This window comes from Mus musculus, chromosome 6 (assembly GCF_000001635.26).
Source record: "Mus musculus strain C57BL/6J chromosome 6, GRCm38.p6 C57BL/6J".
NCBI classification, from domain to species: Eukaryota; Metazoa; Chordata; class Mammalia; order Rodentia; family Muridae; genus Mus; species Mus musculus.
Window position 1 is genome coordinate 128,607,676 of NC_000072.6, and position 15,923 is coordinate 128,623,598.

Consider the following 15,923-nt stretch of genomic DNA (forward strand, 5'->3'; position numbering starts at 1 on the left):
CATAGCCTCTGTATCAGCTTCTACCTCCAGGTTCCTGCTGTTTGAGTTCCTGTCCTGTCTTCCTTCGATGTGATACATAGTGATATGGAAGTGTAAGCCAAATAAACCCCTTCTTCCCCAATTTGCTTGTTGTCTGTTGTTGCAGCAATAGAAACCCTTACTAAGACAGTTGTTATGGGTTATCTGCCTTCCAATTCGATATGCTAGGAATTTAGGAGGAAGTACAAAGGACACATGCACAGCACGCTCTGATTCCCTAGTGTCCCCAGGTGTATGAGAAAGGACCCTGACGGGGCCTGTTGGGGGTACTCAAACTTGGGCTCCAGCTCTATCAGTGGGTTACCCCCCAAATACTGACCATTTATGTAAATGAAGCATGCTGGCAATGGCAAGGCAGGATGGGGTGTTTCCCGCTTCATGGTCCCTCTTTCAACGAGTAGCAAAGTGTCTGGGAAAGCTTATCTAGCTTGAGGCTAGGGTATAGACTGGAATGCACTCTAAAGAGAACATGTAGCCATGGGAGTGAGTACGGTAGGGCCCTGATGGCTGTTTGGGCTTCCCTTTAAGAGGTTTGGTTACTAGGAGCTTAGTTTGGGAGGTTCTCTATTTTGGCTGACAAGCTTAGGTTACCCAAATCCTTCTCATAACGCATGGCTCATTTGTGCTAGGCATAAGATGGTAAATAGGAGGTTGGCTTAACAGGTTCGCTTTGGGACACAGTTTGCCTTATTGAGCATGGACTCCAAACTAGTTTATACCCAGATACATTAATAACACAGTTGATTAGAAACTGTCAATGTTTGATGGCCCTTAGGGGATGAAAGACTTCTTCCATGGTTTAAGGTAGGCTTAAGTGCAGCTCTATGGATCTGGTGGTCTTAGGGTGTATGCTGGTTTGGGGGTATGTGTGGTGGTCTTGGGGTGCTAACAGATAGCTGACTCATTCTCTAGAGAGGAGGTGTGTGCCTAGCATGTACAGGAAAGGAACCTAGGCTGCCAAGGGCATTCCCAAAGGAGACAGGTGTGCACAACTCAAATGAAGTAGAATCCCAAGTCGCTAAGTTATTCCCTGTGCTTGCCTGCCTAGGTTGCAGACATGTTCATTCCAACTAACTGTCAAGAGCAATGCTGTTGTTGCTTCTGACTAACTCACTATGTGGCCCAATTTCTTAGTTACTTTTCTGTTGTTATGATAAAACACAACGACCGAGGTGACCTGTGGAAGAAAGAGGTTAATTTGGCTTTTTGTTCCAGAGGGTCAGAGTACATAATGGCAGGAGGAAGGCAGAAGGTATGGCATCTGGAGCAGAGAGCCAAGAGCTCACATCTTTGGACCAAAAGTGTGAAGCAGAGCAAACTACAAGTCCGTGAGGCTTTTACTCCCAAAGGCTTCCTCCAGCGACCTTCCTCCAGCAAGGCTGCACTCCCTAAACCTTACCAAACAGTGCCACCACCTGGGAACCAATCCACCAAAGCCAGGCTGGCCTTGAACTCTTGCTTCTCCTGGCTCAGCCTCCCAATGCTGTTAACATGGACATGAGGCACCAGTCCCTGTATTAAGAGAATTTTAATGATTTTGGTAAATGGTTTTCTTATGACTGTTTTGTAGATGAGCTCAGACACAGACTGTGGGTGGGGGGGGTCACAGACTCCAGGATTAGAATCCAGGGCACCTCAGGTGCCAGGGCTTCTTTTTGTAGAACCCCTCACGTAGAATGGCACATCAACATCTCTATCTCCTTTACAGAATAGAGAAACTACACATGGGCATCTGTAAGAGTCCCAGTGTTTTCAGAGTCCATGTGCTGTGCCACTAACTGTACTGAGAGGCAGACAGCAGAGACAGGTTAGGTGCAGAGATCTGGTGTGGATGGTAAAGTAATTGAGATGGGATTCACACTCTAACACATCATGTGAAAAGCTTCATGTTGTAGCACTTCAGTTTTGTTTAATATACAGGGTCAAGCTGTAGACATGGCTCAGTGATTGAGAGCACTGGCTGCTCTTGGACAGGATCTGAGTTCAGTGTCCATAACCCACATAGTTGCTCAGGGTTTCATGGTATAGTTCCTTTTGGCAGATCCAACGGTTGTCTGAATTACAGCTCTCAAAAGTCACTTTGTCTCCTGAGATAGCAGCACAGCTGTCATTTTCAGTGTCACCAGTGATTTTTAATCTGAGAAGGAAGAGAATATCCGCCCTTAGTGTTTAGGATTCTCTATAATTATCCTGTCTGTCATTGGTTTCCTTTGGACTTTAAAGGGGAGAGGAGAATGCACAGTTATTGAGTATAGTAAACACAAACATCCTGTTGTGAACATTGAAGGCAGAGTGGATAGAAACCTCTAAAACTGCTGTTTAGTCATTGGCAAAGAAAGATCCTTCCAGAAAGAATCTTGTACAAAAAGGAGAAGGCTCAGAAAGGCATAATTAGTCTCCCATTCTACTGCATCGATTCACACTCTAACACATCATGTGAAAAGCTTCATGTTGTAGCACTTCAGTTTTGTTTAATATACAGGGTCAAGCTGTAGACATGGCTCAGTGATTGAGAGCACTGGCTGCTCTTGGACAGGATCTGAGTTCAGTGTCCATAACCCACATAGTTGCTCACAGTGTCTGGAACTCTAGTTCCAAGGGATCTGATACACCTCTTCTCGCTTCCATGGACAACAGTACATGCATATACATAAAACAGAATGAATAAATCTCTAAGATTAGATTAATAGTAGAGAAGCATAATACAAACATATAAGTATGTGGTTTAACTAGCTAATATTTAGGGAAGTATTAAGATAACCATGAATGCATGACAACAGTTACATACAGTAGGTGCACAATGAATGTATTCAATATACAGAGTGAGCTCACAGGGTCTAGATCACAGAACTGGATGCAGAGAGGGAAACAGGCTCAGCTCAAGTGATATATAGTCACAATTCTTTTCATGCTCTTTCCTTAGGTTGACAAATATTTAATTAACATAAGTTTCAGCTGTGCATGGTTCCCATCGATCCATGCTGGTGGGAACACGATTAGAATTCAAGCTCTGATGCAGACTGTCTCAGGGTTGATTGTAAGGGAGAGATGAGTTCTAAACGCACTGATGGATCTTAAAAGAAGGTGGCATGTGATAGTGGGCAGGGCGCCCTCACAAGTGTCCTTCCTTTGTTTAGTTCCTTGTGGAGCCCTTGACCATGAGAGACAATCTGAGGTCATCCTGGTGGTCCGCCTGCTAGTCCAGCCATGATTCCCCCTCTTTTATCTCTTCTGCCCTTCAGGATTTTTCTTCAGCTCTCAGGATAATTTCCTTTGTGCTGATCTGTTTAAGTCAATGACTTCTTTTCAAAATTCCTTTGAGGCTTCCCAGGTCTTCTACCAGACTGCTGGGGAGTTCTCTAACATTCCTTATTAATTCTCTAAACAATCCTGTCTGAGAAACTGTTTCTCCCCTTTCCTTACCTGAAAGCCAGGGACAGAGAGTTAAAACAAGAGTGGACTTGCTTGACTGAAACTCTTCCGACTGAGCCTGGCAGCCTCCAGACTTACCAACTGATTCTGTCTAATCATAGTGTCATTTTGTCCTCAGAGTAAAGTGACAGATTTGCTGAGTTTACTCTGTACACTTCACTACTCTATTGTACGCCAACTTGATATGTTTAACAATTTCTATACTTCATACATTGTCATTACACGTGAAGTAAACCTACATGTGTTTCAGCATTTTACTTCCAATCTCATGTATTCTGAGTAACAAGGAATACATTTCCCATATCGATTTGTGTGATTTGCTTAAGTGTATCCGAGCAAGATTATTAAGCCAGTCTTCCATACCACTCCTGAAAACCCTGCTGAAAGCACTGTATAGAAATTTGAATCCTATATGCTTTGCTTATGAAATGAGTGAATCATCTGCTCTTGCTATCCAATCACAAACACTGCTAAAATGTATATCTTAACTCTGAATTTAAGCTTTCTCATTGCATTCACGGTTACCATGACAACTCACACAGGAGGAAAATGAAGCCCCTTGAACTGTGAATCAAGATGATTTTCCTCTCTTGCTTATCTGTGAGATTTTGTTACAGCAATGAAAACTGATTAATGCCTGTTTCCATCACAGCCCCTACTTGTTTCTTTCATAACTCTGGTTAAACTGTAATGCAACCTGTGACTTTGTGGTCATTTCTCTCAGCTGTCAATACTCCAAACTAACTTCTGCTTCTTCTCCTTCCACACTCACTCCTCCTCTGCTGGTTGACTGAGAAACAGACCTCATGATGCCATATGGATCATTTGAACCACAGCATGTACAGTGAGTGCCATTTAAGAAATTCTTTGAGGGGGCTGGAAAGATGGATGGCTCAGTGGTTAAGAGCACTGACTGCTCCTCCAAAGGTCCTGAGTTCAATTCCCAGCAACCACATGGTGGCTCACAATCTTCTGTAATGGGAGCCGATGACCTCTTTTGGTGTGTCTGAAGACAGCTACAGTGTATTCATATATAAAGTAAATAAATAAATCTTTGAAAGAAAAAAAAAGAAATTATTTGAAACACATATATAGTGTAAGGGAGGAAACAGAAAAAAGTTCTATATGCCTAGAGCAGGTAGGAATTTTTAAAATGCATATTCAGGGATTACCCAAGGGGACCCCATCTGCTCAGATGTGGAGAGCTGTGAACAATCGCCATTACAAGATGGCTCTGGCTTCCTCAGTGCCTAACTAGTAAACAAGCAATGTGCGCAGGTGCTGGAGTAAATTCGTGCCAAGTCACTGCCCATCCCGGGGTGTAATAGTGGGGTGATGGGTGAGCAGCTAATCAGGAGCTGACACGTCACACAGAGGGGTATTTAAGCAGCTCCATTTTCCGGGTTCGGGGTCTTCCTGAGAAGTAAGCAATAAAGCTTTGCCATAGAAGGATCTGGTTGTCCGAGTGTGTTTTGCTGGTGAAACGTTACAAGGACAAAGTGGCGCTGATAACCTGGGAACTATATCATCACCAGGCGCTGAAAGGAGACCCCCCGTTTCACAGGGCAGATTCAGAACTATGGGACAATACAGCTCTGCAAGGTATGGCCTTGAACTTTCTCTAGCATTAGAAGCCTTTCTGTTTCTTTTCACAGGGCTCGTTCTTTTCTTTAGATTGCGTACAGTTTCCACAGGAGGAATTGCTAACTAGTGTTCAGTCGAGGTCAGGCAAGGTTAGAAAAAAGGCAAGAAGATAGCATGGGGGCCTCCCACTCTGTGGTGACCGCCTGAGGCAGTGTGGCTTGAAAGTCTCCACCAAGGCACTAGAAGGCTTTGTAAAAGAGATAGATCACATAGCACCGTGGTTTGCGTGCTCAGGGTCCTTAACTATCCCCTCTTGCGAGAAACTCAGGGGAGATTGAGTTGGGGAGCAGGAGAACGGCAAACTTAAAGCAGGAATCATGCTGTTGTGAAAGCTGATAAGATCGTGCTTAAAGGACTAGGAATGTCAACAAGTAGTTAAGGCAGGACAGAAAATTCTGGGTGAAATTCAAGAAAGCCTATCAGAGGCAGAGCAGGGAGATAGAGTAGGAGCTAAAAGGGAAACATGGTGCACCAATCAAGCATACAGGCCTTTCCACGGGTCTTGAACCCAAGGAAAAGATAATGTTGGGAAAGAATGCCCGGGGAGAGTTTAGAAAAGGAGAAAACAGAAAAACAAAAGATAATATAAAATATAAAGATACAAAAGATAATATAAATTATAAAGATACAAAGGATAATATAAATTAAGTCAATTTACCCTTCTCTCGAGGACTTTGACTAAAGAGGCAGCCTTCATAAAAGGCTTAAAGATAGCTCTCAGGGTCACTGTGCCTCCTCTCTTCTCTGGCAGTATTCCCAGAAGAAGGAGATAAGGAAGTAGAGTCTGAACATGAGAGAGAGAAAATAAGTTTTAGAAAAGCAGTTATCCCCTGTTTGGGATCTTTTAGCAAAAAAGAGAAAAAATGAAAATAAGGTATTTCAGAGCGCTCCTGGGAACAGAAGGAAAACGGGAGACGTCCCATTTCCTCTCTGGCTTCTATGGAGATATTCTTAGCTCTGGTTAGAATATCTGTGTCCCTTTGAGACACTAAGTTCTATTCCCTGTCTGTCTATTGTCTTTTTTTGGTGCACTAAAACAAATTGTCCATATATCTGTCAATTCATGTTTGTTTTTGTTATGTTGTTTGAATGATTATTGTTCTGTGTTTCATGTTGAAAAATATAAATGGTTAAAACTATATGCTGGCTGTCCATCCTTTAACTTGTTTATAAGTTAGCCGCACTGTGACTGGGAGCCAAGTACAGCTGGAAAAGCCTTGCTGAGGGCCGATTGCAAACGGAGCTCTTAAAGGGGCAGACAGCCTTTCGCTTGTAACGGAAAGTTGGCTTGAGGTTGGGAACTCAGGGTTAGAGTCTTTCTAGACAACATGAACGAACACAAGAGGACAGGTCTTTAGGGATACTTCAATATGGGGATAGTCTTTGGGCCGGGACTCTGGCAGAGTGTTCAGATTGAGAAAAGTTTACATTTGGGTTGAGGCAGAGCTTAGAGGGAAGCAGCCTCAGCTTGGCTTGTGTCACACTTCTTAGAGCCTTATTACAGACCTAACCAGATGTTGTTCTAAATAAAATTTAAATTCAAAGTTTATAAAAGGTCAATTAGGCTGTGAAATTTATCTATACATTGCGATTTGACTTGCCTACTTTATGTAAAGTTATAGTGTACAGAGTTTGCTTACATACATGTTTTTACACTTATACATAAGTGTCTTTTCCTTGTTCCAAACAGCCATTAATTTGGTTATTGCAGAATATTGATGTTTGATTTATTGCATACCATCATATAAAGTAAAATTGATAATCATTATCCTAAGATAAGTTAAAAATTTATAAATTCATGCATGCATGCATTCCATTTACTGTGTTTAAAAAATAGCCTTTATATGAGAGAAAAGTATATGTGAATTAAATCACATGATTATTCTTTTGAGTTTCCTCCTGTTTCAGCACAGATAATTAAATTGTGTGCTGAAGATGGTGTTTAAAAATGTTGAACAATCAAACTTTAAGTTGTATATTAATAGTCAATATTATATCTCAGAGCTTGCAATTGCTTATGCAACTTATAAGAAAAAATACTGTTTCTTTAAGAAAATTGTTTTTGGGCAGTTAAGAAATTGTCCTAAGTTGCCTGGAAAAGACCCCCAGGATTTGCTTTTGTGTTATAGAGGTTTACATAAAGCTTTAACTAATAAAGATTACAGATAGCTCCTGAAAAGATACAAACTCAGGATTCTTATATTTATTTGGGTTTTAGAAGATAGTTATTTACAGAGACAACTTAAAAATTTTCTCTAATTTCTGATTAATAAATAAATAAATTATACACAAGTGACTATAATGACTTTTCAAGCATTCTAGTTACAATCTCTCTTCAAGAGAAGCAATTAAAAGGTAATTAGTCACTGTTCATGTTATATTAAAACTGACTAACAGTTCAGTATTTAAAATTTTGATGAAAATATAAGATTGTATTTTGATGCGTGAGCACCCCTTTTATATTCAACATATTAGAACACGTACATTATTACCTGACTCCTATTCAAGGGAGAAATTCCTAAGCTGAAGTTAGCCACTGGCAAGAAAGACTAAACAGATAAGTCCTAGCTGTTTATTTTGTAAATCTAAATAGTATATATGACTGGGCTGAAAAGCCACCCTCGAAACAAATGTTCTGTTCTTGTTAGTCAGAAACATTCATGACCTACAACTGGCATCAAGGCAACAGACTCCCACAGGCTATGTCCTGGGGAGGACACGGAATGTATATGAAGGCCTCTATATCAAACCGGTCATTAGGTAACTAGGAGAATTAAAACTTCTTTAAAAAACAAAAACAAAAAGGGGGGATAAAGGCTATGATGCCAAAGATGGCTCTATCCCTTATAATAGTTACTCTTAATTTCTTAAAACTGGATAATGCTGGGAGATCACCAGCTGAAAGGCACGGACAATGGCCTCAACTGCTCAATGAAATGGTCAAGTAGAAGAATGTCCTTGATAATAAATGGTATGACCCAGATCCTATCTTAATCAGATCCCGGGGAGATATTTGTGCTTTTTCCACAGGGTGAAGAAAATCCACTTTGGGTCCCGACGCGACTGACAAGGACAGTGAAAGAGCAAGATGAATCTCAAGATGAGCCTGTTATTCTTACTCCTGATGATTGAGACCAGGATAAGTATACCTTTGTGGGCCATAGTAAGATCATGGCCAGTACCTTTACCGGTACATTCCAATTCTTCTACCTTGCCTTTGTTTTTGACAACTGAATATTTTTAAAGAAAAAGATTATCTCTAATTGGGCAGATTCCATTAGCCAAAATAAAGTGAGCTCTGGAGTGTTATTTAATGCTTTAACGCAAGTTGCTCAAGGAGCACAATCAGGATCAAGTGATGTTGAAAATAATGTAACTTCACCTATAAATATCACTACGATTATGATAAAGGGAAATGTGACTATTCCCATAAGATCACGATGGCCTGTTGACAATGCTACTGCTATACGCAGCATGCCTTGGTGTCATCCGGACCTTGCATTTCCTATAGCTTTTTCACCTTGTCAATCAAAAAATTTTCCTTGGAAAGAAATAGCAAAGGGTTTTATTTTGTCACCTCCATTGGAGTTTGCTGTAATGAATGATAAAGGAGATGCTACAGAAAAAGAAAATATTTGGCCATATTACCAATGGATTCTAAGTAATGAGGCAGGTGCTAGTGCCCAGCTGAAGGGAAGGCTGATGATTTTGAATCAGTGCCTCGATCTGGTTGAGAAACAGATAAGTGTTCTATACCAGTTGGCCCAGTTGGGCTGTGAAAGAAAATTAGGTGCTCTGTGTGAAATTAGGTGCTCTGTGTATTACTAGTGTTCAATATGAAAAATTTACTCGTGCAGCTAATCTGTCTAGGCAGCTTTTTCTATATCTTGCAGGAAATTGGTCTGAAGGATTCGATGAGATGCGGCCCTGAGAGCAGCCGTTCTAAAGATCAACTCGACACGAGTGGACCTGTCATTGACAGAGGGTCTCTCCTCCTAGATTTCATCTGCATTTTCTTATTTTAAGGAACGGGTGGGGGTAGTTTTATTTGCTGCTGCCATCTGCTGTGGACTTGTGTTTATGCTCTGGTTAGTTTGGAAGCTCAGAACCCAACAAAACTGTGACAAGGTCGTTATTGCTCAGGCACTTGCAGCCATTGAACAAGGGGCCTCCCCTGAAATTTGGCTGTCCATGCTTAAGACCTAAATGGCATCTGAGTTCTCTGCTATTGCATCCCACAGATTTGTGGATCCATTGCACTGGGATGTGAGAGACTCAATGCTCATTGCTCAGTACTTGCACATCGCTGAGGTTTACTAATTTGTTTTTTGGCTGGCCTCTTTTATAGAGTTCACCCTAGATCATTTAGCAGTTACTGTCACACAGTACTGCAGTATCCAGAGACAGGCAACTTTCCTCATGTACAGACCAACCTAAGACACGGGACCCGGTGGCGATAGGGCTACCCTATGACGGGAAAGGCTGTGACATTGGAGGAACGACCTAAGACAGGAGCCACAGCAGATGGACATAACTGCAGAGGCCTAGACCAGCCTCAAATTTTAATAAAATAAAAAGGGGGAGACGTGGAGAGCCGTGAACAATCGCCATTACAAGATGGCGCTGGCTTCCTCAGTGCCTAACTAGTAAACAAGCAATGTGCGCAGGTGCTGGAGTAAATTCATGCCAAGTCACTGCCCATCCCGGGGTGTAATAGTGGGGTGATGGGTGAGCAGCTAATCAGGAGCTGACACGTCACACAGAGGGGTATGTAAGCAGCTCCATTTTCCGGGTTCGGGATCTTCCTGAGAAGTAAGCAATAAAGCTTTGCCGTAGAAGGATCTGGTTGTCCGAGTGAGTTTTGCTGGCGCAATGTTACAAGGATACTCAGAGAAGAAGAAGGGGTGGGGAAGGATTGTGGGAGGGGGTGACCTGGAGGTGGGCAGTGAGCAAGATGTAAAGTGATTAAGTAAACAAACAAACAAACAAAAAACAAAGCACATCTTCTCCAAAGTTCTTTTTTTTGTCTAGTCCCCGGGCCTTAGAACGTCATTGTATACATACATACATACATACATACATATATACATACATACAAATATACACACATACATACAAAATCATAAAATGCTGGTATCTTTTCATACATGGAAAATTTCACATTTGGAATCATATTTTCAGATTGTTCATATACTGTCAGTGTTAGAGCCCTACACTGTTCTGACCTGAAATTAATATTCAAGTTACCTCCTCTAGTACTCACACATCAGAATTTAAAGTCGATCCATTTATCCACTTCCAGTTCATGTCTGGCAATGTGTACCTTAGTCCAATCCAAAATGAATTGTATTTTTCCTTTATTGAGTCCAGTAGGAATCTCTACAATCAAAACAGAGCAGAGGACTTAACCCTGAGTCTGTGTATTGGTGATTCACATTCTATCAGCCTCCTGAAACCTGTACCCATCCTGAGTCCCCAACACAGATAGTTCTTCCTCCTTTGTGAAATCTGTGCCCCATATTTATGATCCAAAGGACACTCACCTTACACATGTAGTTTTTGGCTCACATGTGCAATTAGTCTCTCAGACTATGAGCTTCCATAATGCAAAGTCTCCACTTTCTTAGAAGAACATGCTAATGTCTCTATTGTATTGGACATCTTACCAGTTCTTCTTGGTCTTGAATGAGCATCAAAGTGGCTCCTTTTCCATCACAATCAACTAGACCTTCCTCCCAAGTGTTGGAAACTTGAGAAACGTGAAAGCACTTATCTCGGTGTGAAAGCCAGTCTTGTGGGCACTCTAGCTTAGCTGAACAATCTGAAGCGAGAGGAAGACATGGTGTATTTCTACCCTGTTCTTGCTGCACCACAGCTGGTTACACACATTAGTTGCTTTACTAACACACACTTTTATTAACATGTACAGGAACAAGATTACTGTTATGACACATCAAAGAATTATAAATAACAAGGAATATACTTTTTTCTATTAGTATACATTAAACAGAGTTAACTGTTTGACACAGCGTTTTCTTAAGTTAATGATCAAGTATGCTAGCATCCCTAGGCAGTATGGCCAAGTGGTTGAGATCTCAAGCTTCAAGGTCACATAGTTTCAAAGATGCTACCAGCCTTATCAACTACCAATTATGAGACCCTCAACAAGTTTCTATGCAGCAATTTTCTCTAACATAAGATATGGTGATATAGCATGTTCAGAGATGGTTGTTGTAAGCCTTAGCTGACTGTAAGTAACCCCTGGTAAATAGCTAGTATTCTTGCAAAATACAAGGCACAAAAAATTACCTGTTGTTTTATTCAGGTTCTCTTGAATAAGCACATAGCATTTTTCTATTGATGGTTTTTGTATTAGGACTCGCACTGATAAATGAGAAAACACAGAGAGAGATTAACGCCAAAATGCATGGTGGAACAGGTATGCTCCATTTCTCACTCCAGGAAATCAAGTTATTTCAACAAACCTGAACTTCTGGACTGAGAATAAAATATTAGAAAACTGGGCTGAGGGAGGAGTGTGGAGACAATATACAAACAAAGAAGAAAAACACAGAACACGTGGATTCCCACCTCTGTTTAGTGTGACCTATTATCCAATGGTGTCACAGAGACTTAACTTACCCACCCTCACTGCCTGAATCCTCATCTTCAGAATGAGTATAAGCACCCCCTCCACAGAAGACAGCTTAGTGCTGCTGGAGTTTAGTTTAATAGATGCTTAATAAACCAACACCAGAGCCTTTTAGTTTGCCTTGTTATGTTTTTGTCACAATATGATTTATATTTTTAGGCTCTGTGTACATGTGTGTTGGAGTCTGGGGACTTGGAGTCAGCTCAGAATACACTCAGACAGCAAGTTCTCAGCACAAAGGACATTTATTACCCTGGAGGGATTGTGAGACTGGTTGCCGTTGGATCAGGCAAAGACAGCAGCGGGTGATTTTTGCAAGAATGGGTTTTTATGAAGAACAAGGGGAAGTCTGTGCCAGGTTCAGTTGGGAAGTCCTGATTGGCATGTTAGCCAGAGGAGCCAAATATTGGATTTTGATAACTGGACTTTGATGCTGGACCTCAGTGATCAATCTCAGGAAGGAATCAGGCAAAAGGGAGTGGCTAAGGGAATAGACGTGGGGGGTTTAGCAAGGGAGAGGAATGGGTGCTGGGGGGAGGGGAAAGGGGACAAAATCTGCTGGTGCCATCTTTGCCATGCTCAGGTCTGTTAGAGATCCCTTTGTGTTAACAGCCCCTAATGGGTCTTAGAGGAATTTGAAAGCATGAAGGCAATGTGAAATTTCTCACTGGGTTTGGGATACTGTCCGGTTTCTACTCACGTCATTGACCCTCCTCCAGGACCAAGGGGCCAAATCATGTGAAGAGGCACCGATATTTATGATGGAAGCAGAGGAAGGATTGTGAAGCACAAGCCCTGGCCTCACTTACCTAAAACACTCATCCCAATCAGGGTCACGACAAGGAGGATGAGCCCAGCACAGCTGAGCTTCAGAGCCAACCTGTGTGAACGTGGGCACCGACAGGCATCTGCGAAGTTAAGAACCTTGTAACTCATTTAAGCCAGTACAGAACATCTGGACTAACAGTTAAAGGTGGTCTTGACTAACAAGGACAATTGGAATCAAGTAGAGGGTCGGTTGCAGATATGAGACTTTCTCTACCATCTTAAAGCAGAATTCCATGAGATGAACTCTCCGTTAGGTTCAGATGTTTGCTTTGATAAAGCAGGACTGAAAGAATAATACTTATGTATGTATTATGCACAAAGGAGCATCGGCTGAATCAATCTCGATACATGTGATTGAGTGCTGTCCATTGGCTGAATCAATCTCGATACATGTGATTGAGTGCTGTCCAAAAGTAAATGGTATGTTCTATTTTGGGAAGGGAGTCAGAGCATCTCTAAGGAAGATCCTTTAATCAAGAGATGCTTTTGATGCTCAGTTTTGTGGTACTGATGACTTTCAGTGCTAATGACATATGATTCTATTCCTGGACATGAAGTCTTCTTCACTGTTGTCTACAATGATCTCCATTTTGAATCAAAGGCGTGATATCCAAGGGGAAGCAACTTGTGATTTCAGACGGTATTTCAGTATTTCAGTTGTGTTAGTCCCCCCTTATTGGCTGAATTCCAAACACCCTAATGGTTAGATGAACTGAAACTGTGGTTAGCACCAGCCTCTATATATACACACCCATGCACACACATTAAGCATACACTAAATACAATCTGACTGTAGCTTTCACAGTGTTCCTTCCTTAAATAGAGTACTTTCAAAATTTCTTTTTGTTGTGCTCTGTTATGTTTCTAAGACAGGGTTACTCCTCAGTCCAGGCTGACTGCTAACTCTGTGTGGCTGAAGATGACCTTGAGCTCCTGATTCTCCTGCCTCTGCCTCCCAAGTGATGGAATTATAAGTGTGCACCACCCAGAACAAGTAGAGAATAAGAGACTATGAAGTACTCAGCCCTAAGTGGCACATCTGCATCTCATCCCATCCCTAACCAAGGCTCTGCCATCATCACAGCAGAGGGGACAGAATAACTGCAGAGTCAGAGATGGTGGACAACTGTAATGAAACACTGTCTTTCAGACACAGCAGGGCAGTTGCACATATGAACTCATGCCATTTGTAATAGCCTGCACAAGACCTTCAAAAACTCAAGTCAGGCAAAGGTCCAGCATGGTGGGGGGAGTTGGGTATGGACTTCCAATGTCATCTGGGGAGTCATTGACAGCTGATGGCTGCTAGGAGTGGGAGAGTCAGTTTTGTTCTAGGATACAGTTCCTAAGAGGCCACCTGTGCTCCAGGGCATGACCCAAAAACCATGCACACACTGGCAGAGCTGACTAGACTCAGTGGGAAAACAGAACCCCAACCTTTAGCTTCTCAAGTCCCTTCTCCATGTTTGCAGTCATAAATAGGGAAAACAAGCACTTGCCTGCACCTACCACACATAACTGGCTCCCTCAAATCCCACTCTGATCAACAAAACCCTCCACTTTCCCAGAAACAATGTAAAGTTTATAACGCAGTTTTGGTGACTTTTTTCTTTGTACTTTTTTCCAAACTATTTTTTTTAAAGATTTATTCATTTATTATATGTAAGTACATTGTAGCTGTCTTCAGACACTCCAGAAGAGGGAGTCAGATTTCGTTACGGATGGTTGTGAGCCACCATGTGGTTGCTGGGATTTGAACTCTGGACCTTCAGAAGAGCAGTCGGGTGCTCTAACCCACTGAGCCATCTCACCAGCCCTCCAAACTATTTTTTAAAACTAGTTTCTGACAAACAGCCTTAAAGAGTTGTGGGTTCACATTCTTGACACAGTATAGAAAGGTTAGATTTTAAGCACTGCAGTTTTAGATAAGGAAACTCAGTTATGTCACAGAACTCCATACCATACCATGACCACTGTAGACATACTTTTGGCCTCTGTGTCTGTCTCTTTTCATCCATCCCTAAGTCATGGTACCCTTCATAAATGCCTCCTATCAGTCTTCCACATTTCTGGCAAACAGGGTGCTACATCCCTCAACTCCTCCAGTGCTCAGTGCTAGAATGGCACGGAGAGGAGTCGTGGTGTTTGTGTTCTGTAGAGAAGTTTGGACCAGGCAAGATGCTTTATAGTGAGTCTGCCTTACTTTCTCCTTGTAGATGTAAAATATCCTTTCTTCAGGGCCCGTAGCTAAAGACAAAAGGAATGCCTACCCAAGTTTCACACTGACTGACTGATTAAAGATGGAACCGATGAGCTTTTTATTAATCCAAAGTTGTAGCCATCTACACTCTTCAGCGCTGGTAGATGGTTGCTCACTTTCATAGCAATAACTTAAAACTGTAAGAAAATCATAACTCTGGAAGATATTTTAATACTACAAGGAAAAATAAAGTGACTGACCTGGGGGAAGAGATGGGGGTGACTCATGCCAAGCCCCTGGAGTCCTGGGTGGCTTTAAACCAAAGTAGACCCTTGCTGTGTCCATTGTGCATAGGAGATGCATCACTGAACTGGTGAGCAGGGGCAAACTCCAAGGCCTTTGGGGTGAAGTGAGCAAAAGGAAGTCCTCTGTGAATGCTCTGCTCTGTGCCTACACCCACTGACTCCTGTCTCTGAGGGTTTCTCCATGGTTACCGACTGACCTTGCTGTCTGTCCTGCCCACACAGCTTACACACTGCTGTCTTTTTTCTTTTCTTTATTCTTCTCCCACGCAAAACACTCTGACCACAGCCTTCCCTCCCTTCTTTCCTCCCAGTTCCCCTTCCTCTCCACTCCCCCATCCACTGCTCCTTTGTTTCCCTTCAGAAAAGAGCAGGCCTCCCAGTGACATCAACTGAATACAGGATAACAAGATGCAATAAGAGGGCACAAACCCTCTTACCAGGGCTGGATAAGACAGTCCAGTAGGAGGAAAAGATTCCCATGAGCAGGGAAAAGAGTCAGAGATACCTGAACTCCAACTGTTAGGAATTCCAGAAAAACACCAAGCTTACAGCTATAGCATATATACAGAGGGCCTAGTGCAGACCCATGCAGGCTTCATGACTGCTGCTTCAGGCTCTGTGAGTCCCTATGAGCCCTGCTTAGATGATTCTGTGGGCCATGTTCTCCTGGTGTCCTCCATGCCTCTGGCTCCCACAATCCTTCCTCTGCCACTTTCATGGGGCTCCTGAGCTCTGCCTAATGTTTGGCTGTGGGTCTCTGCATCTGCTCTCATTACATGTTATTGTCTTAAGAAAGGAAGGTGTAACATGTGGTCTTCTTTTG

General features: G+C 42.2%; 1 protein-coding gene across 2 annotated transcripts; it reads right to left on the minus strand.

Annotated features, from left to right (window-relative positions):
- Positions 1-1,551: 1,551 nt before the first annotated feature.
- On the minus strand, positions 1,552-15,259 carry Klrb1a (killer cell lectin-like receptor subfamily B member 1A). 2 transcript variants are annotated; one of them, NM_010737.3, is made up of 6 exons: positions 15,056-15,259; positions 12,577-12,675; positions 11,425-11,499; positions 10,782-10,936; positions 10,379-10,494; positions 1,552-2,176 (listed from the first exon to the last, which is right to left on the minus strand). In NM_010737.3, the coding sequence occupies exons 1-6, from the start codon at positions 15,156-15,158 to the stop codon at positions 2,023-2,025; spliced, it is 702 nt and encodes a 233-aa protein (NP_034867.3). In that variant the 5' UTR covers positions 15,159-15,259; the 3' UTR covers positions 1,552-2,022. The 2 variants fall into 2 exon arrangements, with proteins under 2 accessions (NP_034867.3, NP_001153374.1); NM_001159902.1 differs by lacking the exon at positions 12,577-12,675.
- Positions 15,260-15,923: the final 664 nt, after the last annotated feature.